The 27,502-nt window shown below is 50.0% G+C and overlaps 14 protein-coding genes and 1 non-coding gene across 15 annotated transcripts; 7 read left to right on the forward strand and 8 right to left on the reverse strand.

Moving 5' to 3' along the window:
* The first annotated feature begins 1,126 nt into the window (after positions 1–1,126).
* Positions 1,127–3,086, forward strand: BU24DRAFT_171195 (ATP-dependent RNA helicase dhh1). Its single transcript, XM_033521508.1, has 4 exons — positions 1,127–1,284; positions 1,341–1,413; positions 1,473–2,069; positions 2,122–3,086. Exons 1-4 carry the CDS (start codon positions 1,241–1,243, stop codon positions 2,929–2,931), a joined length of 1,524 nt encoding a protein of 507 aa, XP_033386789.1. The 5' UTR covers positions 1,127–1,240; the 3' UTR covers positions 2,932–3,086.
* On the forward strand, positions 3,087–3,820 carry BU24DRAFT_171196 (uncharacterized protein). The gene has a single exon (XM_033521509.1). It carries the CDS (start codon positions 3,242–3,244, stop codon positions 3,737–3,739), a length of 498 nt encoding a protein of 165 aa, XP_033386790.1. The 5' UTR covers positions 3,087–3,241; the 3' UTR covers positions 3,740–3,820.
* Positions 3,821–4,282: 462 nt separating this feature from the next.
* Positions 4,283–5,902, forward strand: BU24DRAFT_421440 (uncharacterized protein). Its single transcript, XM_033527729.1, has 2 exons — positions 4,283–4,781; positions 4,948–5,902. The coding sequence occupies exons 1-2, from the start codon at positions 4,627–4,629 to the stop codon at positions 5,639–5,641; spliced, it is 849 nt and encodes a 282-aa protein (XP_033386791.1). The 5' UTR covers positions 4,283–4,626; the 3' UTR covers positions 5,642–5,902.
* A 339-nt stretch (positions 5,903–6,241) lies between these two features.
* On the reverse strand, positions 6,242–6,969 carry BU24DRAFT_171243 (uncharacterized protein). Its single transcript, XM_033521511.1, has one exon. The coding sequence runs from the start codon at positions 6,797–6,799 to the stop codon at positions 6,404–6,406; it is 396 nt and encodes a 131-aa protein (XP_033386792.1). The 5' UTR covers positions 6,800–6,969; the 3' UTR covers positions 6,242–6,403.
* Positions 6,970–7,517: 548 nt separating this feature from the next.
* BU24DRAFT_461391 (ClpP/crotonase) lies at positions 7,518–8,505 on the forward strand (the record flags this gene model as incomplete). Its single annotated transcript, XM_033531888.1, has 2 exons — positions 7,518–7,846; positions 7,935–8,505. The coding sequence occupies 2 exons, from the start codon at positions 7,518–7,520 to the stop codon at positions 8,503–8,505; spliced, it is 900 nt and encodes a 299-aa protein (XP_033386793.1).
* Positions 8,506–8,723: 218 nt separating this feature from the next.
* On the reverse strand, positions 8,724–9,370 carry BU24DRAFT_432821 (HIT-like protein; the record flags this gene model as incomplete). Its single annotated transcript, XM_033529939.1, has 3 exons — positions 8,724–9,008; positions 9,074–9,156; positions 9,334–9,370. 3 exons carry the CDS (start codon positions 9,368–9,370, stop codon positions 8,724–8,726), a joined length of 405 nt encoding a protein of 134 aa, XP_033386794.1.
* Positions 9,371–9,741: 371 nt separating this feature from the next.
* BU24DRAFT_421444 (glycine hydroxymethyltransferase) lies at positions 9,742–11,801 on the reverse strand. The gene is made up of 4 exons (XM_033527730.1): positions 11,631–11,801; positions 11,512–11,562; positions 11,090–11,454; positions 9,742–11,034 (listed from the first exon to the last, which is right to left on the reverse strand). The coding sequence occupies exons 1-4, from the start codon at positions 11,664–11,666 to the stop codon at positions 10,071–10,073; spliced, it is 1,416 nt and encodes a 471-aa protein (XP_033386795.1). The 5' UTR covers positions 11,667–11,801; the 3' UTR covers positions 9,742–10,070.
* Positions 11,802–12,668: 867 nt separating this feature from the next.
* Positions 12,669–13,878, reverse strand: BU24DRAFT_171305 (membrane fusion mating protein FIG1). Its single transcript, XM_033521512.1, has 3 exons — positions 13,699–13,878; positions 13,567–13,635; positions 12,669–13,510 (listed from the first exon to the last, which is right to left on the reverse strand). Exons 1-3 carry the CDS (start codon positions 13,733–13,735, stop codon positions 12,804–12,806), a joined length of 813 nt encoding a protein of 270 aa, XP_033386796.1. The 5' UTR covers positions 13,736–13,878; the 3' UTR covers positions 12,669–12,803.
* Positions 13,879–16,243: 2,365 nt separating this feature from the next.
* BU24DRAFT_171324 (putative chaperone/heat shock protein Hsp12) lies at positions 16,244–16,740 on the forward strand. Its single transcript, XM_033521513.1, has 2 exons — positions 16,244–16,460; positions 16,517–16,740. The coding sequence occupies exons 1-2, from the start codon at positions 16,336–16,338 to the stop codon at positions 16,662–16,664; spliced, it is 273 nt and encodes a 90-aa protein (XP_033386797.1). The 5' UTR covers positions 16,244–16,335; the 3' UTR covers positions 16,665–16,740.
* Positions 16,741–16,826: 86 nt separating this feature from the next.
* On the reverse strand, positions 16,827–18,165 carry BU24DRAFT_171365 (uncharacterized protein). Its single transcript, XM_033521514.1, has 4 exons — positions 18,090–18,165; positions 17,851–18,019; positions 17,446–17,749; positions 16,827–17,362 (listed from the first exon to the last, which is right to left on the reverse strand). The coding sequence occupies exons 1-4, from the start codon at positions 18,107–18,109 to the stop codon at positions 17,145–17,147; spliced, it is 711 nt and encodes a 236-aa protein (XP_033386798.1). The 5' UTR covers positions 18,110–18,165; the 3' UTR covers positions 16,827–17,144.
* Positions 18,166–18,291: 126 nt separating this feature from the next.
* Positions 18,292–19,542, forward strand: BU24DRAFT_421449 (Metallo-hydrolase/oxidoreductase). Its single transcript, XM_033527731.1, has 3 exons — positions 18,292–18,512; positions 18,600–18,612; positions 18,667–19,542. The coding sequence occupies exons 1-3, from the start codon at positions 18,429–18,431 to the stop codon at positions 19,407–19,409; spliced, it is 840 nt and encodes a 279-aa protein (XP_033386799.1). The 5' UTR covers positions 18,292–18,428; the 3' UTR covers positions 19,410–19,542.
* A 107-nt stretch (positions 19,543–19,649) lies between these two features.
* On the reverse strand, positions 19,650–19,745 carry BU24DRAFT_t25. The gene has a single exon. It is a non-coding gene; the product is annotated as a tRNA-Ser (tRNA).
* Positions 19,746–20,164: 419 nt separating this feature from the next.
* Positions 20,165–23,387, reverse strand: BU24DRAFT_491421 (Sec34-domain-containing protein). The gene is made up of 4 exons (XM_033533793.1): positions 23,038–23,387; positions 22,711–22,979; positions 21,271–22,651; positions 20,165–21,223 (listed from the first exon to the last, which is right to left on the reverse strand). The coding sequence occupies exons 1-4, from the start codon at positions 23,137–23,139 to the stop codon at positions 20,366–20,368; spliced, it is 2,610 nt and encodes an 869-aa protein (XP_033386800.1). The 5' UTR covers positions 23,140–23,387; the 3' UTR covers positions 20,165–20,365.
* BU24DRAFT_421451 (RCC1/BLIP-II) lies at positions 23,378–25,734 on the forward strand. The gene has a single exon (XM_033527732.1). The coding sequence runs from the start codon at positions 23,580–23,582 to the stop codon at positions 25,383–25,385; it is 1,806 nt and encodes a 601-aa protein (XP_033386801.1). The 5' UTR covers positions 23,378–23,579; the 3' UTR covers positions 25,386–25,734.
* Positions 25,735–25,773: 39 nt separating this feature from the next.
* On the reverse strand, positions 25,774–26,867 carry BU24DRAFT_449902 (uncharacterized protein). Its single transcript, XM_033530980.1, has 2 exons — positions 26,705–26,867; positions 25,774–26,656 (listed from the first exon to the last, which is right to left on the reverse strand). The coding sequence occupies exons 1-2, from the start codon at positions 26,853–26,855 to the stop codon at positions 25,962–25,964; spliced, it is 846 nt and encodes a 281-aa protein (XP_033386802.1). The 5' UTR covers positions 26,856–26,867; the 3' UTR covers positions 25,774–25,961.
* Between the last annotated feature and the right edge of the window lie 635 nt (positions 26,868–27,502).

The raw sequence follows: 27,502 nt of genomic DNA on the forward strand, positions 1-27,502 counted from the left end.
GTCCCGAAGGCTTGTAGCCTTGCAGCGCGTGTGAAGTGGAGCAACGACATCCCCTATCCTTTGGTCGATATCGTAATATATGTATAACGGCCGTCGACAGTACCAGATCTGGTTGTCCAAATCTATTTAATATCGTACAGCTGGTAATTGCAGAATACGATGCCCTGTTTGAAAACGGTATGAAGAGCACCTTTCTGGGGTAAATGATAGACCCAAGTGACTGAGCCGATTAAAGTGAATTCAGCAAGCTTGACGGAGTGAAGATGGTTTGATCAAGTATAGTTTAGTCTAGTAAATAGTCAATTCACTTGTTGATGATCACATGAGCGGTCTGATAGCTAGGTGCCTAGCTATAGCACACTACTTACTATGAAAAATTCGAAGTTAGCGAGATTGATAAGGTGCGGTGGCGTGAATGCTGTTTACTTCGCCTTCTGTCGCAGTCGATGGCAAAGAAAATAACAGATGGTAGAGATATGCCACCAGAAGCCTAACTATATGTGATAAAATAAATATGCCAGCAAATGAGTGATGGTACGAGTACGAGTAATAAAGTCAATAGGTTAGGTACCGTTCCTAAGCCATAGGGCATACAGGGAGGAGAAGAGCGACGTCGGGGTGGCCAATCATGATCCGGCCAGTCGAGGGTGCACGGATCATATTGTCTCGGCTGCCCTGCCTTGCCCACCGACCTCATCACAACCTGCCGATGCCTTCTTCCCTTCTTCCACCTTCCACTATTCTACTATAAAAGAAATCCCAATCCTCTGGATCCTACCTCAAAACAAACTCACTCTAAAGCTCTTCCAGTGCGGAAAACTCCCACCATCCACATACACACTCTCACACGCTCATCTCCGAGCTCACATTTCATTCGCGACTCTACACACGCAACTCCCAACTATCCAATCCCCTCACACCGCAGCCGACCCTACACACGCACCTGCCAGCCTCATCCCACAACTACAACATTACTTTCACTCGTCGAAGAAGGACCTTTCAGAAGACTAAACACGCGATATCTAGTTATCTTTGAATCCGGAAGCGACTCAAGGCTTGCCCTTCACGTTTCTTCTACCCCACCCCACATTCATAAGCTTCATCTCCTCCGGGTTTGCAAATCTCTCTCTCTTGGCCTCATAAGTCTCGAGATAGCACGAGTGCCGTCGCATAGATCGGCCGCATACTCTTCACTCTCGACACCCTTTTATTTCACTTGGGTCCCCACCCTCTCTTCCCAATGACATCAGAAATTACCAACCAACTGGCGGCGACGAAGCTGAGGTACGCCATCCATACCTCATTTCAAAGGGCAGAATGTGGCTAACATGCGATACTAGTGAGCCATCGGCGTCGGCAGACTGGAAGAGCAATCTCAAGCTCCCCGCGAAAGACACACGAGAGCAGACCGAGGTTCGCACGACACGCCCGCGCTATAACGCATACACGTAGGAACTGACATGGCTCGATAGGATGTGACAGCAACAAAAGGCCTCGAATTTGAGGACTTTTTCATCAAGCGAGAGCTGATGATGGGCATTTTCGAAGCTGGTTTTGAGAAGCCCTCGCCGATTCAAGAAGAAACAATCCCCGTCGCTTTGACCGGTCGAGATATATTGGCGCGTGCGAAGAACGGTACCGGCAAGACCGCAGCATTCATTATTCCTACCCTCGAGCGCGTGAACCCGAAGAACAACAAAACACAAGCTCTTATTCTTGTCCCCACCCGAGAATTGGCTCTTCAGACATCGCAAGTCTGCAAGACTCTTGGAAAACACCTTGGACTCAACGTGATGGTTTCAACTGGTGGCACTGGTCTCAAGGATGATATCATTCGTTTGTCGGACCCGGTACACATCATCGTTGGTACACCGGGTAGGATTCTCGACCTGGCTGGCAAGGGCGTTGCCGATCTTTCGTCTTGCCAGACGTTTGTCATGGATGAAGCTGACAAGCTTCTATCTCCCGAGTTCACTCCCGTTGTTGAGCAGTTGCTCGCCCACCATCCCAAAGACCGCCAGGTCATGTTGTTCAGCGCTACATTCCCTATTGTAGTTAAGAGCTTCAAGGTAATGCACATAGATTCTGGAATTCTGATACTCTAACTAACAACATTATCAGGAAAAACACATGAACTCTCCATACGAGATCAACTTGATGGATGAGTTGACTCTACGTGGTATCACTCAATACTACGCTTTCGTCGAGGAGAAGCAGAAGGTCCACTGCTTAAACACCCTTTTCAACAAGCTACAGATCAACCAGTCCATCATCTTCTGCAACTCTACTAACCGAGTCGAGTTGCTGGCAAAGAAGATCACGGAACTTGGGTATTCTTGTTTCTATTCTCATGCACGCATGCTTCAGCATAACCGCAATCGCGTCTTCCATGATTTCCGCAATGGTGTTTGCCGAAACCTCGTCTGCTCTGATTTGCTAACACGTGGTATCGATATCCAGGCTGTTAATGTTGTCATTAACTTCGACTTTCCTAAGAATGCTGAGACCTACTTGCACCGAATTGGTCGATCCGGTCGTTTCGGCCACTTGGGTCTTGCCATCAACTTGATCAACTGGGATGACAGGTTCAACCTCTACCGGATCGAGCAGGAGTTGGGTACTGAAATCCAGCCCATTCCTCAAGTTATCGAGAAGAACCTCTATGTCTATGACTCTCCGGAAAACATTCCTCGTCCCGTCTCCAATACTCAACGCCCACCGCAGGGCCAGATCCAGGATCAAGATGGAGCAAATGCTGCACGGGCAGGCCCAGGCCAAAACAACCGCCAAAACTTTAACCGTCCCCAGAGAGGCGGGGCCCAATTCCAGCAGGGCCAGCGTCGCGGCCCTCCCCAAAACCAGCAACCTCGGGGTCAAAACGGACAACAGCCGCCGAGAAACAACCGCCCCCAGCCGGCTGGCCCTGCCTAAAGAGCTAGACAGCTGGTGGAGTTCGGAGTTCTGTTTGGTCTGAGCAGTTTTCGTTGACCTTAACCACACCTAGTCGAACTATTTGCGTCACGATTTCCCGTTGCCCAGGAAGACGAAGGTTGCATTTTGATTTTGTCGCTTGCGACTCCATTGTATTTTTTTGGAGTTCTGTTTCTTTCTTTATTTACGATGACGTAGCGGTTGTCGACGACTCGATACGGGATACCTGATTTCCTTGGGGCATTACGAATCGGTCACTCGGCGCATTTGGAGTCTACGATTTCGGACCGTCCTATATGTACTATATACCATGGTCGAACTGGATCTGGCTTCGGTTTTTCCTTCCCTATCGGTTTTATCGGACGCCTGGCATCTCTCTTCTTCTGCCGGGCCACGTCTTCACCAAGGAGTGTCTGTGCCACTCCTTTTTCACCTCTTCATCAACTCCACAGCATTGGCCGCCGGGCGGGTAATTTCTAAAAAAAGTCCGATCCCTATTCTCTGCAATGGGGAGCCACCCTTTCCTATTACAACTACTGGCCTATTCGATACACAAGGATATGATTATTGCCCTTTGAACTGTATGACTTTGCGCCACTCACAAGTGGCGCTCGACGTGCAGCTCTTCCACCCCAATTCTCCACGACTTTGGCTTCTTTGGCCGCCATCTCTGCACCATCATCTCCTTACCGTTTTGTCGATGCACCACACATGCAAGTCGACCATTCATCAAATAATCTCACGGACATACTCCCTCACCATTAAGTCCGTAACCCTGAGCGTCTCTCTCTGCTCATTCAACTGTTGATCATCGCTCGTCTCTACAGACAAAGCGAACCAGATCAGGCTGGGTTGTGAATATGTTGCCCGCTTCCGACTCTTCCGTGCAATTGTTATGTGTGGCAAGCCACACCAGCAAGCACGTATTGGAAAGAACGGGCAATGACCCAGTGGAAGAAAATTCAAACCCCTACAAATATCGATAGAAAACCCAAAAAATTGTCAGGAGAAGGATTGAAATGTTATGCAAGGTTGGTGGGACTGGCCGGATGGCAAAAGCTCTGTCGCGTTCAAGCGCTTGACTTGTATCGTTTGCTCTTTTGCGCATTCGGCACCATGGGAATTTACTGCCCGATTCAACGTACATACCGAGCTGAAGTAACATAATCTTTCAATGCAGAAAATCACTCCTGAATTTCTACTTTCAACTTCTGTGACCTTTAGACTTGAGCGATACAGTGAATTATAATTCTATAATCAGAACTCGCTATACCGTATTAGGATTAGTATGAATCGAGCATGGTCATCGGCCCCACCAACAGCAAACGAGATCTCCATCCGCCTCTCGTCTCCCATCTCCGTCTCCATCCCCATCTCCATTCTCCACCTCCCTCGCCGCAAACTGCGCCTTTGCTAATTTATAAGCCTCCTCTGGAATAACTCGTAACTGTGATGAATGGTTGTACCTTGCGGATACTAGCAAAAAGACTTCCCACTGTCTCTGTTCCTTCCTCAGCGACACTGATAGACTTTGGTAATCCACGGCAAGCGCTTCAATAAAGACAGACCGACACTTGATTAAAACGGAAGCAAACGGGGGTTGAAGGCAACTCTACCCCAGCAGCCAATCTGGACAACGCATTCTCTCCTCATCTCTCCTGGGGGACGAGATTTCCCCCTACTAGAGTCAGCAATATGAGTCTCAACGAGAGTACACTATCATCGCTCTTCGCACCCGGCCCGCCGCCGAAACGCAAGAGAATGTCGCATCTGGAGTCGCTCATCGACAACTCACAGCAACAGGTTTCCGTGATCAAGGACACGCGAGTAGTACCATCACAAGCAGTACGGTAAGTCAAACTTGTCCGTGATTCTATTCATCATGTGACTACACCGTCCTAATTTTGTACATTCCCTTTGCGGCTCGTCCTTGCTTTATTCTTTCTCTCCCAAAGTAGCGAATATCTGCTCTTGTTCTTTATATGAGTTCCAGAATTCAAACTAACGGTTCGGCAGCCTCAACTCCGGAATGATCAAAGTGCAAGTAGGCCCCGCAATGGATTCAGAGGACCTGCAATCCACCCGTGAGACCTTCTACGTTCACGAGAGCGCCATATGCGATGCATCGCCCTACTTCGCCAACGCCATGAAGCCCGAATGGTCAAACCTGCGACCGGACCCCCGCACCATCGAACTCCCAGAGGACGACCCAGCCGCCTTCGAACTCTACATGTCGTTCCTCTACGCCAAGCAACTTCCCATCCTTTCGGTTCCCTCTGAGGCGGCTACCACCGCAGCAGCCAATTCATCCTGGGAGCCTGAATCCGACGGCTATCACACCCTCGCCTACGCCTACGTCCTGGGTGACCGCCTTTTGGACATCAAGTTCAAGAACGCCATTGTCGATGCTTACGTCCTGTACGCCCGCGGAACACAGCCCGCTAAACGGTACTATCCCAGCACAGAGGAGATCCGCATCTTGTACGAGGGGACGAGGGAGGAGGCGCCTATCCGGCAGTTGCTGGTCGATATCTGGACCGCGAGGGGAAAGAGCGATTGGCTCGAGGCGGATGCGGATCTGCCCCGTGAGTTCCTTGCGCAGGTCACGAAGGGTTTGCTCAAGTCAAGGGAGAAGGCGACTGGTATCGGGGCCGCGGAGGGGTTGAGCAGGCCGTGGAAGTTGAGTCATGAGCAGTATCACGAGAAGTGAAGAGTCGTGATGCTAAGGCAACGACGGTGGCGGTTTCTTTTTCTTTCTAATTGGGGGGGAGGTGTTAATTCGGGCATTTTCTTTAGCGGTGAGGTCTGGGCTCTGGAGTACATACATTAAGCAAGCACTATTATAGACGGATCATATCCTGGGTAAGAAGGAACTCTTCGGGAAGGAGCACGGAGTCATAATGACGACGATGATGCATATTAGCCAGCACGAATCAAGTTACGGATCTTCAATGAATCATAGACAATGTTCTCAATGTTTCCATTTGGTGCATACCGAAAAAATTACCTTTACTCCGTGACTGGCGCCTCTGATTCAATGTCCCTGAAAAACCATATTATACATCTTGGGTACTTATGCCCGGGTGTCCTGTCACAGTCGAGGGCCGCAAATTCCTCCAAGTGTCTGTCTCGCGTATGCCGTGGGTGATTTGCTTCGATTCAACGCGATCTGAACGTGACTTTCGTTGCTGCTGAAAACAAGGTGGCCTGATTGCGCCTCCAGCACTCACGAGCTGCTTCTGTCATCGACATCGGAATCCGACTCCATGCCCCACACATTCTCCTTTTCCTCGTCTTCGAAGTACAAAGGTAACTTTTCCAGCCATGAGATCTCGCTCTCAGTGAACTTCTCGGTGATCAAGATTCGCAAGACTTCCTTTCTGAAGGTTCTTGGGCACTGCTCCAACGTATTGAACCAATTGAACCAATTATCCTGGTAGGAAGCCGTGTGTGCATAGACAGCCGCCATAAATCACCAGGCAAGAGACGACTCTTGCGTACCCCCGCAGATAACCTCTATGGCCCCTCGTGCGTTGAATTTGCAATTGTCTCTTGCGTAGACAGCCATAGTCTCAATAACTGCATTCTTGAACTTGGGATCCCCGATTTCGTCGCCGAAGACATAAGCATAGGCGAAAAAGACGAACAACTTGTCTACTGGTTCATGCGGCCTGGGAATTTTCCCGGAGTAGAGCCAGTGTATGTATGCCTTCACCACCTCTTTATCGCCAATTTGAATCAGCACGCTTGATGCATCGTTATCCTCTCCTCCACGCCGGGTAAACACTTGGAAGAGGTCGGAGCATGATTTCCGGAGGACGCTGGTATGTACATTGATTTTGCAATTGCCGACTATAACAACTGTCATGGGGCCACACAGGCTTCCAGGCGTAAACTTATTAGCATATTCAGTGAAGGAGAGTGGATGTGCTCCGGGTCAATGGACGAACATACTTCATTGCTGATGAAGATAGTATGGAATGGTCTTTCAGCTCCTTCTTTTCCATGCTGTCAATTCCAGTTGGCTCCATGATATGAGATTAGGGTTGTGGAGTGGATAGTTGTGAGAGTGTTTGAGGTGGTTGGTTGGAGGAGTTGGTGCGAGGTTTTAAGAAACCCGTTGCCTTTACCCTATCAGATGTGGCTGCTCAAACGCAAGTGAAGGTGGCATATCAACTTCAGACGAATCGTCTGAACTTCTCTCTGACATGACATGGCTGTTGGAAAGCAGTTGTACATGCATGCTTGCTCCATCACTTGGGATCTCTCAGGAATCAGCTAAGAAGGAATGTCATTCGAAGAGTGAGACCGATAGGGATTTCATGATCAAGAAATATGATTTATGTTCTTCGAGACTGTATATCAAAAGAACGCAGTATGCAACACATTCAAAGATAGCATATTGAAATGATGTTGTTGTAGCACCAATATATAAACAAACAACGATTAGATCCGCAACTAGCCGCGCCGAGGCAACATCGACCGTCACAAATCCATAATTCAAAGAAACCCACATCGCGACCTCAAAGTCCTCTCCAAAACCCACTCAGACCAAAGACTCCTCAATTCCTCCTTCCCACCTCAACATGCCTCTCCTCTTCCGGCCGCGCCCCGCGCAAGTCCTCCGCCAATTCCAAAAACGCACATACTCGGTCGCCGCGCCCTCACCCGTCATCAAAGTCACAAGCGTGCCCGCACCCCACAGCGGTAGCATACGCATCCTCTCGCTGAATCGCCCCGCCGCCCGCAACGCGATATCGAGACAATTGCTCGCGGAGCTGTCCCACCAGGTCAGCAGCATCCACGCGGAGGGCGAGACCGGGTCCACGAGGGCGCTCATCCTCACGAGCGAGGTCGACACGAGTTTCTGCGCGGGCGCGGATCTGAAGGAGCGGGCGACGTTCACGCAGGAAGAGTATGTAAACAACCAAACAAACCCCTTCGATTCTTCTCCTTGAAATATGCTATACCCAGTAGACCAATTAACTAACGCACCAATCCAGCACAGCAAACTTCCTCGCCAACCTCCGCGGCACCCTAACCTCCATCTCAGCACTCCCCATCCCCACGATCTCCGCGCTCGCGGCCCCGGCCTTCGGAGGTGGCCTCGAGCTCGCACTCACGACGCACATGCGGGTCTTCGCCTCCACGGCGACGGTCGCGCTGCCGGAGACCAGGCTCGCCATCATCCCCGGCGCAGGCGGGACATATCGTCTCCCCGCGCTGATCGGCCTCTCTCGCGCGCGCGACATGATTCTCACTGGCAGGAGGGTCGGTGGGCCTGAGGCGTATTTCCTCGGCCTGTGTGACAGGCTTGTCGAGATTACGCCGGAGGAGGCGGGCCAGGAGGGGAAGGCGAGGGGCAAGGTGCTCGAGGAGGCGGTTAGGCTGGCGAGGGAGATCTGCGAGGGTGGGCCGATTGCTATCAAGGCTGCGCTGGCGGCGGTGGAGGGCTGCGCGCTGGGCGAGAAGGCGGAGAATGCGGCGTACGATGTTGTGGTTAAGACTAAGGATCGGGACGAGGCGCTCGCTGCGTTTAGGGAGAAGAGGAAGCCTGTTTTTAGAGGCGAGTAAGAGGCCGGGAAAAGTCGTTTGTTCTGCTATTTTTGGTGGAGGCTTGCGATAGATATATGGACGATCATATCACGACATTGGACATAGCAGTCATGAATGGAATATATACCCTTCTCGGCGCCATCGAAGCGCCACAATCATAATTCCTACTCTGCTTTTGGTGACCAGCTCCCACAACTCCTCCATACAATACAGTGACCCTCGCCCTTAGAATATCTCTACATCCGACTCTTGATATCCTCCAACAGCTTCTGCAGCTCCCCCTTGTCCGCCTGCTTCGTCGGCCACCCTACACCCAGTCCCTCCTGCTCGTTGGGCTTGGGAATGACGTGGAAGTGCACGTGGTCGACCTCCTGGTGAGCCAGCCGGCCATTGTTCTGCAGGATGTTGTAGTCCTTGAGGTCCTGCGCGACGGCGATCTTCTTCGCGACCGAGAGCACCTCGGAGAGCTGGTCGTCGGGGATGTCGTGCAGCTTTGCGCCGTGGTATTTCGGGATCACGAGCTGCAGGGTGTTGGGTTAGCGGATGGTGAATGGTGGATGGTGGTGGTGGGGGAGGGCGTAGATACCGAGTGTCCTTTGCTGAGCGGTCCGATGTCCAGGAATGCGAGCGTCTTTTCGCTCTCGAAGAGCTTCAGCGAGGGGATCTCTCCTGTTTGGGGAATTGTCAATTAGCATGAGGGTTCTTTATGGCTGCTACTGCCATTGCTGCATTTACTTGCACCCAAGGTAATCGTCACAACGACTAAGTACGCAGCGTATTACGACATTGGATGGGAACATTGAGGTGTATGTGCGGGTTAGGATGAGGACGGAGGATCGAACTAACCCTTGATGATCTTGCAGAAAATGCACGCGGCAGCCATTGTGGTACTCAAAAGTAGTTGACGACGTCGGAGGTGGTTGTGTGTATGTGTACTGTGAAGTGGGAGAATGGGTGGGCAGGATGGCGTGGTGGGTTGCGGGTCCGGAGCTGCAAATGAGAAGCTTGGATGGGGGAGCTTGCGAGGGGTAACAACGGGGACGGCTACTCGGACGGAGGGGTAGTAGATCGAGGGGCAGGTCTTGCCGAGTTGCATGGATATCGATTCATTACGACTCACAATCGTTTTCAAGAATTGTATAATTACCGTGGAAGTTAAGTGTCAATTGTTACACTTCACAGATAATCAAAAGATTGTCAAAGATGGGAAGGGAGCATGATTGAATGGTTTCTTGGTAGTAAACTGGTTAAGCAGCAACTCCAAACCGAAAATTAATGAAATGTAAATATCAAGTTATTGTATTTTTACAGGGCTCAGTCTGCTCTGCACACCCTCCAAATTTAAGCCTGGTGTATCGTTCTCTAAAGAAAAACCGGAATGCGAGGAGGCGAACCATCAATGTTCGCCGTAGATGTTGAATGAATATATGCCAGACACTTTTTTTCTGTTGAAACACCACCGCCAAGAAACGCCGCCCATACATCATCGTAGTCTTCGTCTTTGTCGAGTTGAAGACGGCACAAAAGAGAAAACATGTTTTGCACTATGCAGGAGAAATAGAGGGAAGAGGGTATTTGGGAATTTAGACGGGGAGAGGGAAGGTGCTGGCCCAGGCAGCGATCTCCTTCTTGAGGTTGTTGATCTGCTCAACCTCGCCGGAGGCGACCTTGGCCTTGAAGTCCTTGAGCTTGTTGTTCTCCTTGGGGAGCTCGCCCTGGATGGTCTTGCACAGCTTGACGGCGACGTCGATGTAGTTGGCGATCTTCTTGAAGTCCTCCTCGCCGAGACCACGGGAGGTCATGGCTGGTGCGCCGATACGGATACCCATGGGGGTAAGAGCGGACTTGTCACCGGGGGTGGTGTTCTTGTTGCAGGCAATGTTGATTTGCTCGAGGACAGCCTCAACACGGGCACCGTCAAGGGAAAGGGGCTTGAGGTCGAGGAGAACCATGTGGTTGTCCGTGCCATCGGTGACGAGCTTGTAGCCGAGCTCCTTGAAGGCAATCTCGAGGGTCTTAGCGTTCTTGATGACCTGCTGCTGGTAGGCCTTGAAATCATCGGACTGGGCCTGCTTGAGGGCAACGGCGAGCGCAGTGATGGTGTGGTTGTGGGGTCCACCCTGGTGACCGGGGAAGACGGAGAAGTTGATGGGACCCTCGAGATCGTAGAGAGTCTCCTTGCCGGTCTTGGGGTCGGTCTTGCGGACACCCTTGCGGAAGAAGATCATGGCACCACGGGGACCACGGAGAGACTTGTGGGTGGTGGTGGTGACAATGTCGCAGTAAGGGAAGGGGGACTTGTTAACGCCAGCGGCGATGAGACCGGAAATGTGAGCCATGTCCATCATCAAGTAGGCACCGACCTTGTCGGCGATCTCGCGGAAGCGGGCGTAGTCGATCTCACGGCAGTATGCGGAGGTTCCGGCAACGAGGACCTTGGGGCGGTACATGAGGGCGTTCTGCTCGAGCTGGTCGTAGTCGATGAGACCAGTGTCAAGGTTGACTCGGTAAGGGAAGGTCTCGAAGTATGTGGAAACGGCAGAGATCCTGTGGTGTGGTCAGCGAGACTATTCTTGAAAGATGTGATGGTTTCATCACTCACTTCCTCTGAGGGGTCTGGTAACCGTGGCTCAAATGACCACCGTGGGGAAGGTCCAATCCCATGAGCCTCTCATGTGGCCTCATGATGGCCTGGTAGGTCTGGAGGTTGGCAGGGCTACCGCTCAAGCACTGAACGTTGACACCCCACTTCTCAGGGTCGAGGCCGAAGGTCTCAAGGGCGCGCTTCTGGCAGAGGAGCTCGACGGCATCGATGTGCTCGTTACCACCGTAGTAACGGGCACCTGGGTAACCCTCTGAGTACTTGTTGGACATGGGTGAACCAAGGGCGTCGAAGACGGCGCGGGAGGTAACGTTCTCGGACGCGATCAAGAGGATGGACTCGCGCTGACGCTGGATCTCTCGCTCCTGCACGGATTTAGTCTTCGAGGATATCATTATAGATCTCAATTGCTGAGTACTCACCATGATCTGAGCGACCTCAGAGTCAGTGTCGACCAAAGACTTCTCCATGAGCTGTTTATGAGTCAATATCTGGCACTTTTTCCCAATGGTTCGTATTGGGGGCGGGGAGGGGAACATACGTCCTGGTGGGACTTGGGAAGGGCGTAAGAAGACATGGTGAATGGATGTGAGGGGGTATCTTCGATGGGGTGAAGAAAAAGAAGGGAGAGGGATGGCAAGAAGAAGAAGAAGAAAGAAGAAGAGAAGAAAAGCTCAGTCTCTGGAGAGAAATTTAAGAGAGTCAGGAACTTGAAAGGTTTTGGTTCTTCCGCGCTGGTGGCGTATCTACCAATTGAACTTTTTTTGCTGCGAGGGGCAGGTTGCGCTAACCCAACTGCGGTTAGTTGCAGAATATGGAGCAACCGGGACTCCGACTCCGGCGCAAATCAGCATTGACCAATCACGTTTCGGGATTGACCACCTTTCGTCTACCCAGGTACTCACCCAACGTTCACGATCAGTGACATAAAACAAATAATAGGAATAAGAACAAGTTGTACGCACGACTAGACTCGATCAAGTAGATTAATCCTAGCATCTATCAGACGTATATTCATGTATACATAGTTACCTAAGTAGTTATCAAGGACGCTGCTGCATGTAAATAGAAACCTGGGGTCAAGGAACACTTCCGACTTGTCAAGAACCATGGACTAACCTGCTTGATCAAGCTTAGCATCAACTACCCCAGACTATGGCATTATGCAGACAACTACACACATCATCATGAATAGCTATCAATGTTGCCCGTCGGAAAGACTTTTCCAAGATCTAGATAGTTCCTGTTTATAAGCCCAATATAACATGAGCCAGTCATTGTCATCACTATAGATGTGGGAGCATGCAGAGAAGAGTGTGGGTGGGGAATTTTTGACTTTTAGGTCGCTGTTGATTTCATTTGGTTCATCTACATAAGGCAGTTCTTTCCATCTCATCATTCCTCCTTTCCCATCCACCAAGGGACCTCGTGATCCCTTGTCCATCTCATTTCGTTTTCCGTGATCGAAGAAACAGCCAGTCCAACGCCGATTAATGCCAGTATTCGTTTGGTTGCAGCAAGCTGCAGCACATCGCTAATAAAAAGGGTATGTCGGTATACAAGAAACGAATCGAAAGTAGGCCGAATAGTAGTGTTAAGCCCGTATAATATGCAAACGGTGAAAAAATGGATATGCACAATCTTTACCACCTCTCGTCAGTTGTTGACTTGAAGTGGTGTTCCCTCCTCTTTCATGTGGTTGGGTATCTTCTCTCTAGTCATCGGTCAATCGGTCGAGAACAATGATGCTCAAAATCATAACTAGTAGACCAATGGTCACAATTATGAGGAGAACAAAACCGAACCAACCAAGGACCATTGCACTGGTACCGACTCCAGACTTGACGCTTCCATTGCCCAGATCTTGTGCTATAGTTGCAGCAGCCACGGAGGCCGTGTGCTGCCATAACACGCTGACAAGGACGAAGATGCTTGAGATGAAGATAAGGGCGAGGGCAACCTGGGAGACTGGCCTGGATGGGAACGGCTTGACATCAACATCGGAACCGGTGTCTTTGTCTTGTTCTGCGTGCCATCCTGGGAAGGTTGCGAGGAGGATAAAGGTGACGAAGGCGAGAATGATGGCCACGATCAGGAGGTAAGGGAATACAACGGCGTCCTTGAAGGTGCTGGCGACCCAGACCAGGTTGAGCGGGTCCTGGTCGACGGAGACACCATCGATCAATGCGGTCGCGTTGTTTGAGCAGATCCAGTCACCATGGTCGGTGTTGATGCAGATGCCGAAGTATCCAACTCGAACACCAAGTTGTGCTTGTCCAACGATGTTTGCGATTGCTGCAGTAACGCCTGGATCGACTTGTTCAGTGGAGTAGGTGGGTGTGTACTTTTCGTACCACATGGAAATGAGGAAGATGCCGGGGATGAGAGGAGAGGAAGATGAGCATCCTGCAAGTAGTAGTGCTGGAAACTATGTTAGTCTGTGTGTTTCTGCATGCCGGTAGTATTGTAAAACTTACATAGTAATATAATAGCGACAGCTATCAATATCATGAGTACATGGTGGTAGCCCAAGAACGGTATTAACCCTAGAAAAGGTTGTTAGTCTGCATTCATTCCGTGGATGGCGTGGCACCACGTGGAGTACTTACGTCGCATGCGCACCGAAAAGCCAATGTTTGCTGCCATGATTCTATTCCTCCTTTGCGCTCAACTGAAATTTGTTGTCGAACTCCTCGTGGCTCCCGAAGGGCCGGGAGATGGTTTCTGGGGTGGAATGCAGCCGAATGTCTCGGTAGACAAGTTCGATTCCGCTGGAAAGAATGTTGGAAAACGAGCGCGCGATTGGCTTTGTATCCAAAGGATGTCGTGAGTAGGAATGCAGTTGTTGTCGTGGGTGGTTGGTCGGAATGAATCTTCGGTGGCCTATATAGAGCGAATGTGTGGGTTGCTCTTGAGGCTTCGGTCGGATGTCACTAGAACTGCCAAAGCAACTGGTTAGAAGCTTCCCTATACACAGAATATAATGGAGTGGTTGATGATTGTGGATTGGAGAGAAGAGAAGGGGAGAGGTAGCTTAGTTTGTGAGAAAATTGAAGCCTTGTCTGCAGGCCGTGGCACTTTTGCTGCTTGAAAATTGTGAGGTTGGGAAGACAGATGCTGTGGCTGGGTGAGGAGGCTCTGGGAGATGCGAGGGGGCTGGCAACAAAACATTCCCGCTGTCCGGGGCAACCGTGGCCCTGGAACGTCATCCCGTCTCGACTCTTCACCCAACCTCTCCAACCTCCCCATCCACCCTCATATTCCTCCAATCACACCTGCAAACTTGCCATTAATTCTCAAATATTAATATTAATCCTCTTAGCTCCACCTCGGAATACGTGACGACGTGTTCTGGATTTCCCTTCCCCTTAACCTGTACAGTGTACGGTGTACTCTTGCCAAGCGTTGACCTCGTTCCTGGCTGATTGCTGTACCAATTCATGTTCCCTCTCCAACCTCTTCACTTTCGCACACCAACGTGGCACTGGCAAATGGCAGAGATGCTCTATGGTGGAACAATGCCACTGGAGATATCATCGGTCGCTTGCCCAAACTCTGCCATCCCCCGGACCCACGAGCCACTACTCTCATAAAGCAAGCACCACTAGTAACCACATTCAGTCGGCACCCCTTTGCGCCCGACTCGTGCACGCTCTATCCGAGCACTCGTTGTCACTGCTCGTTTGTTTCCACGTCTACTAACTGTCCGCTCAATGTGTGGACTGGCGAATGCATGTCCAGCGCATAGTTGCGGTGTGTGTATCTACAGTCCTACACAGTACGAGTATGAACACCTCTGCAGGTGCACTCACGGGATACTCTGGCCGCCATTCATTGGAACTATACGGAGTACTCCGTACAAACGCCGCAAGAGGTGATACTACTCTGTGCACCGTATCGACTATGAAGATATGGCAATATGCATCTTTACGTCGCATTTAACCGTCTACACAAGTACAACATTCACTATCATGTCTATGTCGCACCTTAGGACCAGGATTTGATTGTTCAACACCATCGCATATTCGGTGCTCTATGATCTGTCCAAACAACGACAAAACCCCCATTAGAAGGGTGTCTTTGAACTTTCTCGCGGTGTGGTAGAAGATGGTTGAACAATTAAGGCGTGCTGTCGCATCATTGTAACCAGCTACTGAGTGGTATCATGATATTGTGTCCACACCATCATTTGCATCGCAACAATCTGAACAAGCAGTATAGACCGCCAAAGTAAAAATACGCCCCATTCAGTGCTTTTTACAAAGTATAAGAGTAGGTCGTAGAGGTATATACACGACTACACAGTACGTCGGCTTCAAGAGATATATCTCGTAGGATGCAGCATTGCCAGCTTTGGAGCTTCGCAAACCTTGAAGCGGAGTCCACCTGTATTGCTTCGACTCAAATCACATGATCGTTGTTCGCAGAGGAGTACGAATAGTAGCGCATCATCCTGAAGAGCCGGCACTGACGATCTGGCGATCGACTGTTATGCGCAGGATCTTGCTTGATCCCTTTGTGCTCGGTATTGTTGGTGATGCGGGAAGCTGGAACCAGCCCTGTCAGCTGGTCTTGTTGAAGGCTACGCTATTACACGCTATGCAGGCACCCGTTGGTTGACAGCTGGATTGCGCAAACATCTGTGGAGAAGCGTCCACTTTTCACATGGCAAAATACCTGCATTGGCGCATTATTCACTGCGTTATCGTGTGGTATGTATCTGATGCCCATTTAAAAGTTCGCAAGGATGCGAGGCATGAACCCTGAAATGACGTAGTTGTTTGTTGCCGGTCGTCAGCCATTCGCCTGCATAGAAACCTGCCAGCCTGACCTCAAACATCGCCACTGTCACCGTCCAGGCATCGGAAAGGCGAAACCCTGAAACAACGAATAGCAGCCCTCTTAATGCACCATCTCGATCGCAAACTCGTGACAGATTCCACTACAAACATCCACTTCGCTGATGACCAGGCTCGTCATCATGACGATGTTTACAAGACCATGTGTTCGCCATGGACAAGTTGTTTCTTCACTGTAGAGGTTCTTCGCTTGCCATGCTGAAAGAAGAATCCGTAATTCTGACGTGACGTGATGCGATTATTCCATTTCCTATAGCCAGCGATTTTGTATATAAACCTCACGTTCTCGCCCATAAGACCCTTTCATTCATCAACTCACAACACTTGATTCTCAAACCAACTATCTTAACAGCCAAACCAACCACCAACAACCAACTACCAATCAACATGTCTGACGCCGGCCGCAAGGATTTCTCCACCAAGCTCTCCGAGGGCATCACTCCCGACTCCACCAAGTCTACCCAGCAGAAGCTGAAGGAGACCGTCACTGACGCCGGTGACACCACCGCTCGGTAAGGCACTGCTCGAGCCTCAATATCAACGATCGTATCACTAACATTCCTCTCAGTGGCCTCCAGCCCGACCATGACAAGTCCACTGGACAAGAAATTTCCGACAAGTTTGGCCGCAGCAAGGACCGCGAGGTTCACGGCAGCTCTGGCGGCTCCATCGTCGACAAGACCAAGAACGCCCTTGGCCTCGGCGACAAGCACTAGATGCCCCAACCAACTGGCATTCGCTATGAAGCTTGCAGTCGTTTAGTCACGAGTAGCATCATGTCACTGTTACCTTAACGACCTGGAGGTGGACTTGTTACTGTATTATGATACCATGGCCTGTTTTACGGCGCTCAACTTACGATATATTTTAATGCAACTGTATCGATGAATCTATTTTTGCCTTTGCCTGTGATATATGTCGATGATGCTGAGACGCCAAAGTGATGAAGAGGAAAACTTGCTTGTTGGAACCCTTGGAGCTAATGTCTCGATCACTTTGATGTTCAAGATACCATGTCACATGCTTCGTAAGAATATCAGATAATGAAAGCTTGTTTGATGACATGTTGATTCCCTTGTCACCATGGTCATTTGCATAATAGTCCATTCTACGAAAGAGGATATCATAATAGAATCGAAACACTTCCTCCCCAGCAGTTCTCAGTCAATCAGCCTCATGAACATCCCCACTCTCCTTCACGCCCACTTCCAATCCTCACATTCAAAGTTGGCATAACATCTGAACTCATTGCTGAGCCCCTTCGCATGCTTAGGCTCAAACGTCGTCGTATTTGTTCCGACTTTGGAGTAGAGTCTCTGTATCAGAGTCTCCATGCGCTCGCCGGTACACGAGATGAAGCGGAATGAATCATCCGCGTTCCATGATTTGGCGAGCCATCGGACCGTCAGTGCAGCTGTGTCACACCAAGTCAGATTTATCTTCTCTTCTTCTCTTTGATTCCCTCTCCGCGTATTGCATTCGGAAAAGTTCACTTACCTTTAGTCTGGCAATCCTCGCTCAGGAACGGGGGATCGCAAATGATGCGATCGTACGAGCCCTTCATCTCAGCCGGGAGCCGGATCGGGTGCTCGAAGTCATAGTGCACGAACTCCTTGAACACGGCGAAGCGCTCGTCGTACTCCAGGAGCGTGAGCTGCGGCCGCTCTTTGTACTCGCCTGACGCCAGGAGGTTCTTCAGTTGGATGAAGGCGCTTGGGGCCGAGACGACCGCTATCTTGGTGTCCTTTGTTGCTCCGGCTAGGAGCTGTCGTGCCAGTGTTGTTGCCGTCTCATCGTTGTACTATTGCCTGTCGTCAATATTGGGGATTATGGGATAGACATATCAAGATTCACATCTTGGGGGAGTGGGGGAGTGGGGAGAGTTTAGCAAAACCTACTTACCCAGAATTGACTCGCATTCCAGTCCTCCGTGAAAGCATCCATGCTCCATTTCTGCGTCCCGTCGAAGTCGTCTTCCGCCTTCGACTTGAGGTCTTCGAACTGCTTCTGCCTCGTGTCTCGCTCGCCATAAAATTCTTTCAGCGCACTCAATGTGTCTGCCGACAGTTGCCTTTTCGGTATGTCAGAAATCTTCTCGATGCTAGTCTGCCTAGTCGGGTCTAGAGGAGATATTAACCTACGGCAATTCCTCGTCATCCATGTTTTCCCCTGTTGACCTTTTCCTTTTTTCCTTTCCAATTGGTTGGTTCCGAAAAGAGTTGTATGAATACCGAATGCTCGCCTCACCCCACGACCCTAACCAGCTCGGACGCTAAGCGATAAGCGAGTCGTCCCATGCATCTTTATCGCCCCGGCCGAGGTAGGTACTTTGGGCCCCGCGCGCCGAATGGTAAGCTCTGGGAGGGGAGGAGGGGAGGTGGTAAGTGCCCGTGATGTAACATGCACATATGTATACAGCATGGCGATTATTGCGTGCTTCTCCCACGACCTTTCTCGCCAGTAGACTGTATTCAACCAAAATGTCAGAACCTTTGAAGCCCCTCCCGACGGTCGAGAAGCTCAGCAGTAGAGTGATTCGCGTCTTGGGTGGTAATCCGGGAAAGGTGAGTTTGCTTTTGGAGCTATGGATCTGTGCTTGTTTCTTTGTTTGGTTTCGCGCGGATGGCTGATGAGATTACGGAGGGGAACAGTTCACACTGCAAGGTTTGTCGCGTGCTGGTCGGATGCAATACAATGGAATATGCTGAATCATTCCAGGCACAAACACATATATTGTCGGTACTGGAAAGAGCCGTCTCTTGATCGACACAGGAGAGGGTAAACCAGAATGGATCAGTGCACTGAAGAAAGTATTGGACGATGAGAAGATCACGATCGAAAAGGCCCTCTTGTCGCACTGGCATGGCGATCACATCCAGGGAGTTCCGGATTTACTCAATCTTTCTCCAGACACGGAAGTGCATAAGAATGACCCTGTAGATGGGTGGTTGAGCATCAGCGATGGAGAGAAGTTTGAAACCGAGGGCGCGACTCTGAGGGCGCATTTCTGTCCAGGCCATACGAAGGACCATATGGCTTTTGTGCTGGAGGAAGACGATGCAATGTTCACAGCCGACAATGTACTCGGCCAGGGCACTGCCGTCTTCGAGGACCTTGGTACTTATTTGAAGAGTCTCGAGGGAATGGCGAAACAGTTCAAAGGCCGCGCATACCCTGGCCATGGACCGGTCATCGAAGACGGACCAGCGAAGATTGCAGAGTACATCAAACACCGAAAACAGCGCGAGCAGCAAGTACTCGATGTATTGGGCCAGAAGAGAGAGGCAGGGTGGACTGCGATGGATATTGTCAAAGTCATCTACAAGGACTATCCCGAGAACCTGTGGGAGCCGGCAAAGTATGGTGTCCTGCAAATACTCGACAAACTGGAGAAGGAGGGTAAAGTCAAGCACGACAAAGAGAAGGATACCTGGAGGTTGAGCGAAACAGCGGCACTGTAGTAGGGAGATATTTCAAAAGGCAATGAAGACATTTAAAACGTAGGTACTTACTTACACACGTAACACAACAAATATATAACCAACGGATCAGAGACATCTGTGCAAAGCATTAAAGTATAATTAACTGATCAATATTTTTCTCTACTACTAAATGGATGCATTCATCTCGTTCTTCGTCGTTCATTGTTGGTCGAGTTTCCAGAAGTGGCAGAAAAAAGCAAAAAAAGCAAAAAAGAAAACCGACAACAGTAGGGATCGAACCTACGCGTCCGAAGACATTAGATGACATGAACATGAAATTCAAGTCTAACCCATTAACCACTCTGGCATGTTGTCCAGTGGTTATGACAAATCTTCCGTTAAAACAATTTATATACCCTTTGAAAATGCGTCATAAGCTTTCACAAAAGTTGATTTGTACTTGCATCCTCTTGCGCACGTTAGTGAAAATAGGCGCTTGTATGCGCCTGACGTCGGCTTGCGGAAGCGGGCAAATAGCGCCCACGACAATTGTGGAGGTGAGCTAGGTAGACGATATCGTCGTATAATAAGTCCGAGTAACATGACACATTATTAGCGTCTATATTATTGATCATAGCTCTACTAGCTAATATATGCAGAACATCTATCTTAATAGTCTTCAGTATTGTACGGTCTTCAGGTTTCAAGGTTTCTATGACTTTTAGGGTCCAAGCCTATAAAGTTTTACCTACTAAGAGGTACGGGTGTAGATGGCACAATCGAAATAAATAGGTCTCTATTCAGAATCTACGCCATTTGGCTATGCTACAATGCTTTTTAATTAGAATACGATATTAGTACGTAGAGCTATCATTGACTTTTTCAGTCCAAACTCTGGTTTGGTCATTGCTTGAAGTTCAGTGAAGAGACCTCCATGGTCAGCGGAGAAAGGTGAGAAGAAATATAGGGCTAACAAGACAGGTTTATTTTATGATTCACATCTTGATCCGAAGCCCACCAGTCCTCTGAGTCCCCGTACGGCCACTCGCTCTACTATAACTTTCATTGTCACTCGCCCCCCCTACATCCTCTTGTTCGTGGTTGGCAATCCCTAGCCCAAACAGACCAACCCCGAATACCCCATTGCACCATTCTCCAAACGCTTCTGGGTCCCAAACATCGTCTTCCCGGCCTTTGCCCTTGCTGCTCCTTGGCGTGCCATTCGTTTGCTGTATTAACGGCGTGTAGACTGTATCAAACCAATCTTCGTATGACTGTGTCACGTTCTCCATTACTGCAGCGATAAGCATTTCCCGTGTCCGAGCATCCTCAATGTACTCGCCAACCTTCGTGCGAAGAAATGGCGTCTCATGCTCAACTGTTTGGCGAACCTTTGATGTCCGTGCTGCGGCCTCGGCGATGGGAAATTTCTGTACAGCTTTGGCACCCTTGGTGGCGATCGGTGCAGTCATTCTCTCCACAAATTGGCCTGTAAAGTCATTGATCGCCTGTCTCAACCTAGCATCTACTTCAGCTTTCGCATCAAGCATATTCTCTACAACTTTGGGAATCAGCATTCCCATGAGGTTTCTTGGATTGAAGAGACCACCGCGGGATCGAAGTTCCCAGAAAGTGTTGGTAATGCTTTGGAAGTCGTATTGCAGATCAGTCTCAGGAGTGACGTATTCTATGTCGAATGCAACAATCTGCTGCTTCAGAAGTAGGAGGTGGGATATCAAAAAGAGGGATGCATCAGTCGGCGATGCAGACTTGGCAATCTGTGAGCTGGCGCTGGTGAGGCTATGAGTTGTACCATGTACGACGCGATGAGCAAGATCGTCGAAGACCGAGGACTGCATGCCATTAGTAAAGAGTAACCTGGTTTAGAAAGAAAACGTACGTGAACCAGTCGGTAGATCTTGCTGAGCAGCCAGATCGCCTTTCGCAAGGTCGGGTACCAATCTTCAAATGCTGCCTCCGTATTAAAATTCCAGCGGGCTTCCGAGTCATCCTCCTCCTCGACGACCATCGGCGTTTTGGGCATAGGAGGGGCGGACGGTACATCCTGCTTTGGATTTCGTTTTCCAGAAAGGACTGGCCCGTTGGCTTTTTTGGTTCCTGCTTTGAGCTTCTTGTTCCTAGCAGGATAATCCAAATCCTCTGGTTTCGGCTTGTAACGCTCGATATCATCGCGTAAGATCGCTAGTGATAAGAACACAAGACGGGTTTGTGCGTCTTGTAGTGCCGGGTGCACAAGAGTGGTAAAATCCAATTTGCTCTTAATGGGAGATTCCTCATCCGTATCTTCTTCTTCCTCATCCTCCTCCATGTAGCGCGTTTGAATCAAATTGCATAACTCGCAAAGTTTCAAAATCTGCGTCTCATGGATAGTTCGTGGACGGAGATGATCGTACAGTGGTTCGCACATGGCTTCCAAAAAGTCGTACAGTCCGCCTTCGCCATCGAACCATTCACCCCATAAGTCATATTCATCGAAGCAAATACCACGGATGTAGCTGATGCTACTTCGAGCAAACGACACCAAGTCTTTTGAAGTGCTAGGAGCCTGGGCAATCTCTCCAATCTTCTTGGTCACAATAGGAAGGATGAGACGACCACGAGTGGCGGAGTAACTCTGGTAAAGCTCATTCATCAGACTCTGATATTCTGCCTCTGCCCCAGGTGCAGCACCTTCAGGCAGCACTGCGCGCTTTTGTATTTCTAGACCAATCCTCTTCAGTTCCGGCGCACCAACTCGGAATTTAGCATAGAGAAGCGCTGACATGGTTGTGTCGTTCAGTTGACGATCGGCAATCCGTCTCGAAACATCTGCAGCGATCTCGCGGAGGGCTTCCGTAAAGTGGACGCGGATAAGGGTCAAAGCGCGAGTGAGGAGGAGACGATATCGTGAACGGTATGTGGCTGATTCGCGGTGGTTTGGATGTGCTTGCATGAAGTCTAAGCAGTTATCCAAGTTGACTAGCATCTCGGTGAACTCTTTTCCTCTCACAATGCTCCCGGCACCCGGTGCATTGAGTCTCTTCGTTATAGGTTCGAGGTAGAGATAGTATCTTAGATTCTGCTCCATGTCATCTGCTAATTTGGTTATCCGCTTCTGATCCTCAATCAGACCTTCGCACTGAGTCTGAAACGCAGTGGTCTGGGTTTCCACGATCTTGAAGGACTCGGTTAGGGACGCAAGAATGTCGAGTGTCGAGGTGGTGTCCGAGATGACGTTGTCAAGATGCGATCGAGTAAGATGGAGCTGTTCTGCGTAGAGCCTTCCACAGAGTTAGCATGTCAATTTCGAATATGATTGACGTTTGGCTTCGTAGCATACTTGTAGTCGTCGTGGCTGACATCCAGGAGCTCTTCGTCGATCTCGCTATACCATTCGGCGAAGTCCAGCTCACTGGCCAATGCCCCATGGTTCTTCTTCTTCTCTAGCTCCTCCTCCTTCTTCAGGTGTGCCCTTACTACGTTGTAGAAGTCGCTGTACGATTTGGCCCTTCGAGCTACGGTTGCTTGCGGAGGCCCAATGACCTTTTCTAAACCTTCATCTATGGTCTCCGCAATACCCTCTGCGCGCTCGACGTCAGCCTTACCCTCCTGCACAAGACATGATCAATACTGTTCGACATACCGACAGAGCGGACGATGGGCTTACGTTTGGCTGTTTGAGCAGCGACTCGCGGCGCCGATGGGTGGTAGATTGAACAGGCTTGGCAGCCCGCGGGACAAAGGCATTATACCACGAATCTTCGTACATTGCAAGCAATGGTGGAAGTCCAAGGTAGTGGTGGTGGTGCTAGTGTAATCGGTGTTGTTTAATTACTGGTACTCGTAGGAAAGCTACAATTGCTGTCGGGGGTCAATGGGGACTAACTAGTGCTTGTATCTAAACTCCATGCGTGGCTTGATGGAGGGGATGCATGCTCCGAAGTAACTCCGCCCTCTATCGATTACTATGGAGCATGCACGTACTCTTACGAAAGTAATGACGTTCTAGATTTGCCCGATGTCGCCGTGGTCAAAAGATCGAAGCTATCGAGGCGCTTTATATTACCAATTGCTGGCTTGATAGTCGCTTATCTTGGAGCTTTGCAAATGCCCTCGCTCTGATTCACTCCAGAGTTCGCGCCTCTGTCAATTGCTGTGAGCCGCGCAATCCGAAATCTCCATCATCTCACCACCACCACACCATACATAATGTATAGGACCCGCTGCCTGTCGAGACCCGCAATACGTCTTTCGCAAGCGCCATCATGCACCAGAAACATTACGAGTAAAGCCCGGCCAAGGATCCGTGCCGTGGCAGCTCACCCATACGCCCAGCGCCGCCAACAGCATTTCGTACGATCTATAGTCACAGTTTCAGCTCTTTGGGGCACAGCCTCAGCATGGCAGTGGTACCACGGGGAGCGATTGTTTCGGGAAGTGCATGCAGAGGAGCCGCCGCCGAAAGAGCAGGAGTTGACTTTTGAGCAACCTAGGCGAGCCGCACACGGGGCTGAGGATAACCGCAATATCATAAGTTCACAGCATCTGCAAGTGGTGAAGAGTTGGGAAAACCCTGGTGTGTATGCATGGGGCTCAAATGCTGGAGGGGTCGTTGCTCCAGATTCAGACGAAACCTTCATCAAGACGCCTAGGAGGATATCTTTCTTTGATGGCAAATTACTACGGGATATAAAGCTTGATAAGAATTTTGGTGCCGCGATCGATGAGAAGGGAAACCTCCTGCAGTGGGGGAAGGATTACGCCAAAGATACAAAAGCACCGACCGAGACTTTGCATGGCAAGAACTTGATATCTCTTGCCATATCCAGAGATCGAATCATTGCTCTTTCTGCATCCGGTGCAGTCTACTCGATACCCGTTTCGAAGGAGGAGCAGCTTTCTGGTCCTAAGCCTACATCCACCTCTTGGATACCTTTCTGGGGCTCTTCGGAGACCATATCCTATCGCATTCGGACGCCTGAGTCCCTTGGCTGGAACGAGCGGATTACTGATATCGCATCTGGCCTCGAGCATGCACTTCTTTTGAGCTCTACAGGTCGTGTCTATTCCTTCGCGTCAGGGGCACAAGATTTTCCATCAAAGGGGCAACTCGGTATACCGGGACTAACATTCGAAACTCGGCCACCTGGTCCTTTCGATATTCCTCACGAGATTACAACGCTCAAAGGCTTCCCCATTTCCAGAATTGCAGCAGGAGACTACCATAGTCTAGTATGTGACGCCGCCGGACGCTGTTTTAGCTTTGGCGACAACTCTGCTGGCCAGCTGGGATTCGAGTTCAACGCAGATGCACTCCACATTGACGCTCCGTCGTTGCTCCCAACGCAGAAGCTATACGCTGGCACTGGTTTGCAAGCCTCAGTCAAGGGCGTATATGCCGGAGGTAACACATCTTTCATTACGATGGAGGCCAACCTCCCTAAAACAGGACCATCGCACCCTGGCCGTGTGACAGCAGACACTTGGGCCTTCGGCTATGGCTTGGCAGGACAGCTGGGAACCGGTCGCTGGATTCACACCCAATCAACCCCCGTCAAGGTCCCTTCCTTCTCTGGATTGTTCGAGTGGGATGAAATTGCGAACCACGCTGTTCCCATTCGACTTGCTTACATTTCCGTCGGCGCTTCGCATGCCGCTGCCGTCATGGATAATGTGGCTAGTGTTGCGGTGGCTGGAAATGCGAGGCGATTGACTGAAAATGATACCAACTGGGGCCGCGATATTCTATTCTGGGGAAACAACGAATTCTACCAGATTGGCAGTGGCAAAAGAAGCAATGTAGCGACACCTACGTACATTCAACCGCTGGACATCGATGCCGAAACGGACCGCTCAGCCAGTGCACAGGGATTGGTGAAACAAAAGCTTGAAAAAGAAAGTCATCGCTTCCAGATAACGCCCAAGCAAAAGGTCAAACTCAAAGGCAGATCAGTGGGGTTTGAGCAGAGAGTAGAGTGTGGACGAGGTATAACGGCAGTATATTCTGGTGCCTGAACATTCCATTAGGTTCAGTCACTAGGCGTTCGGCAAAACACAAGGCAAGGCTGGTTGGCAATCTTTTATGGTACTTTTGGCGTTGCAGGGAAACTGCGTGAGACTTTCACTTCACGGGATATTCATGGGCATTTGTTTGGGTCATGAGGCGTTCGGGGATTTGGTGTGCCTGCCACACTACGAGATTAAAAGCATCTCCAATCAACTTTATGTCATATATGTACGATCATTGAATACCTTTGTATGGTCTTGAATCCTGGTCGAGCCAGTTGGTGTCGCCGTCACGTCATCTTTCAAGTGATCAATCAATCAAATGAATGAATGAATGAATGAATGAATACAGAATTGGATTATTATGTGTAGCTTAGAAGTCACTGATGCAAGATCCAAAGATATTGCTTTCCATGCCCCCCTTCCAAAGCTTGAGTCAATTTTCTTGTTACTAGTACGATTCGCACCGATGTAACATTTTTCAACGACCAACCCGTTCTTTTACCCACGTACGAAACTCGCGGGTTGTTCAATGCATATGGTAGAGATCGCCCTGTATCGTGATGATGCTTGCTTTTTGGGCTCTTACGCCTGCGGTCCTTGGCTTCCCTTCCCCACAGTCCCTTGACTATCCACACTGAGTGGCGTTGCAGTTAGGCCAGACTTCCCTCCTTCTACCCCCGGATGTTCAGCTGGCTTGTCTTGGTCTTCCATGGCGTTCCTCAATTGCTCAAGTAAACGGCCAAAGTCACCAAAATTGCTTAGGTACATTCCACGTGTGCAACGAACCACCTCCTTCGTTATGCAACAGAGAGTATCGTACCTCCTCTTGATGCTGAGGTAGGTCTTTCGTACGTTCTCTACTCGCATGTTCTCATCCAGGTGGGCTGGGTTGACTGCTGCGGCTACAGGAGCCGGAGAAGCGCGGCGTGGAGAAGGGTGGTGTGGATTCGGCGGTTTGGGCTTTTCGCTCTGCCTTAGTAACTGATCCCGCTCGGCTGCCAATGTGGCGATGGTGTTCATGGTGTTTGCTTCAAATTTCGCTCTTTCGTCCTTGTGATTAGATAGCTCTTTCTTAGCGCCCTCAAGGAGGCTTTTCAAGACATCGATATCAGCTTCCTTTTTCTGTAGTTCTTGGATATGATCCATTTGGTCTCGTTCGATCTGGACCTCGAGGCCCTCACTGCGGGCAACTGCGGCTTTAAGCTCCGCTTTGAGCTCCTCAATCTCAGCTTGAGTACTAGCGTTCTCCGTCTCGGATTCATTTTCATGCTCGATGCCTGGAACTTTCAGAATAACAATCTTACTCTTCGACTTGTCAGGCGTACCGGTGCTTGTCTTTTTCCGGACCTTACGGCGTTCTGTGCTGGTCTTTGGTGAGGGTTTGCGTTTCTTGGGAATTGTGCTTGCAGCTCTACTACTTCGGTTGGCTCCACGACTCGCCTTTGCAGTCTCGGTTTTCGTTAAACGTCCCATCATTACTGCAGTGGGCTGTAGTAGTTTTAGAACATTAGAATTAGATGTGAATCGCCAAAACGGGTGAGAGTCTGAAGTAAAAACCTACTGACAGTCGCCTTCTAATTGCAGAAGGTCTGCTACTTTCCACGCGGAAGTCGTTGTCACTCTCAGCGTAGTGGCGTCTTGTCCCGAATTGAGACCTCTGGACAGGTGGGATCGCTGGAGGAGGGGGCGTGGGTTGTCGAATTAGAGGCGTTGATCTGTATGCGTCTGGCTTCTTGAAGTACTTGTTGAAACCAGCGACTGTAAAGCCTGGTGGTTTATATTGATGGTGAGTAGGGAGTGGTAAGCAGTGAAGTCGTAGGAAATGGATAGAGGGGAGCCAATCAATCTTCAGAAAGGCTGTCAGATTCCTTACCTTTGTATGGAGCCTTCCGATGTGATGATCCATCTTGGTTTTCCATCGCTGGTACTATCTCAACACGCACTTTGAAGGCGACCGTGGATGTTTTGACGACGGTGATGGTGGTGTCTGAGACAAAGTCCAAGGTGAGTGTATGGAGCAACAACAGCAGTCTGTGACAGGTAGTGGGCGACCTGACTCTCGGACTTTATACAGGTGAGAGTGAGAGACACACTCATGAGCAGGCAGCTACAAGAAACGAAGT

The sequence above is a fragment of the Aaosphaeria arxii genome, assembly GCF_010015735.1.
Source record: "Aaosphaeria arxii CBS 175.79 unplaced genomic scaffold BU24scaffold_3, whole genome shotgun sequence".
NCBI lineage: Eukaryota > Fungi > Ascomycota > Dothideomycetes > Pleosporales > Aaosphaeria > Aaosphaeria arxii.

Excerpts from the sequence above, each read along its gene's own strand:
- BU24DRAFT_171365 (XM_033521514.1), bottom strand. The coding sequence starts at position 18,109 with ATGGATGACGAGGAATTGCC. Across the intron at positions 18,020-18,089 it reads ATGGATGACGAGGAATTGCC|GCAACTGTCGGCAGACACAT; the intron begins GTAGGTTAATAT and ends CATACCGAAAAG. Across the intron at positions 17,363-17,445 it reads CGAGGATTGCCAGACTAAAG|CTGCACTGACGGTCCGATGG; the intron begins GTAAGTGAACTT and ends GGTGTGACACAG.
- BU24DRAFT_421449 (XM_033527731.1), top strand. The coding sequence starts at position 18,429 with ATGTCAGAACCTTTGAAGCCCCTCCCGACGGTCGAGAAGCTCAGCAGT.
- BU24DRAFT_171195 (XM_033521508.1), top strand. The coding sequence starts at position 1,241 with ATGACATCAGAAATTACCAACCAACTGGCGGCGACGAAGCTGAG. Across the intron at positions 1,285-1,340 it reads CTGGCGGCGACGAAGCTGAG|TGAGCCATCGGCGTCGGCAG; the intron begins GTACGCCATCCA and ends ATGCGATACTAG. Across the intron at positions 2,070-2,121 it reads TTGTAGTTAAGAGCTTCAAG|GAAAAACACATGAACTCTCC; the intron begins GTAATGCACATA and ends CAACATTATCAG.
- BU24DRAFT_171243 (XM_033521511.1), bottom strand. The coding sequence starts at position 6,799 with ATGACAGTTGTTATAGTCGGCAATTGCAAAATCAATGTACATACCAGC.
- BU24DRAFT_171305 (XM_033521512.1), bottom strand. The coding sequence starts at position 13,735 with ATGGCAGCAAACATTGGCTTTTCGGTGCGCATGCGAC. Across the intron at positions 13,636-13,698 it reads CTTTTCGGTGCGCATGCGAC|GGTTAATACCGTTCTTGGGC; the intron begins GTAAGTACTCCA and ends AACCTTTTCTAG. Across the intron at positions 13,511-13,566 it reads TGTCGCTATTATATTACTAT|CACTACTACTTGCAGGATGC; the intron begins GTAAGTTTTACA and ends CATAGTTTCCAG.
- BU24DRAFT_421440 (XM_033527729.1), top strand. The coding sequence starts at position 4,627 with ATGAGTCTCAACGAGAGTACACTATCATCGCTCTTCGCACCCGGCCCG. Across the intron at positions 4,782-4,947 it reads GTACCATCACAAGCAGTACG|CCTCAACTCCGGAATGATCA; the intron begins GTAAGTCAAACT and ends ACGGTTCGGCAG.
- BU24DRAFT_171324 (XM_033521513.1), top strand. The coding sequence starts at position 16,336 with ATGTCTGACGCCGGCCGCAAGGATTTCTCCACCAAGCTCTCCGAGGGC. Across the intron at positions 16,461-16,516 it reads GCCGGTGACACCACCGCTCG|TGGCCTCCAGCCCGACCATG; the intron begins GTAAGGCACTGC and ends CATTCCTCTCAG.
- BU24DRAFT_421444 (XM_033527730.1), bottom strand. The coding sequence starts at position 11,666 with ATGTCTTCTTACGCCCTTCCCAAGTCCCACCAGGAC. Across the intron at positions 11,563-11,630 it reads TTCCCAAGTCCCACCAGGAC|CTCATGGAGAAGTCTTTGGT; the intron begins GTATGTTCCCCT and ends ACTCATAAACAG. Across the intron at positions 11,035-11,089 it reads TACCAGACCCCTCAGAGGAA|GATCTCTGCCGTTTCCACAT; the intron begins GTGAGTGATGAA and ends ACCACACCACAG.
- BU24DRAFT_449902 (XM_033530980.1), bottom strand. The coding sequence starts at position 26,855 with ATGATGGGACGTTTAACGAAAACCGAGACTGCAAAGGCGAGTCGTGGA. Across the intron at positions 26,657-26,704 it reads CCGGAAAAAGACAAGCACCG|GCATCGAGCATGAAAATGAA; the intron begins GTACGCCTGACA and ends TGAAAGTTCCAG.
- BU24DRAFT_491421 (XM_033533793.1), bottom strand. The coding sequence starts at position 23,139 with ATGTACGAAGATTCGTGGTATAATGCCTTTGTCCCGCGGGCTGCCAAG. Across the intron at positions 22,980-23,037 it reads CGCTGCTCAAACAGCCAAAC|GAGGGTAAGGCTGACGTCGA; the intron begins GTAAGCCCATCG and ends TGTCTTGTGCAG. Across the intron at positions 21,224-21,270 it reads AGATCTACCGACTGGTTCAC|TCCTCGGTCTTCGACGATCT; the intron begins GTACGTTTTCTT and ends AATGGCATGCAG.
- BU24DRAFT_421451 (XM_033527732.1), top strand. The coding sequence starts at position 23,580 with ATGTATAGGACCCGCTGCCTGTCGAGACCCGCAATACGTCTTTCGCAA.
- BU24DRAFT_171196 (XM_033521509.1), top strand. The coding sequence starts at position 3,242 with ATGGTCGAACTGGATCTGGCTTCGGTTTTTCCTTCCCTATCGGTTTTA.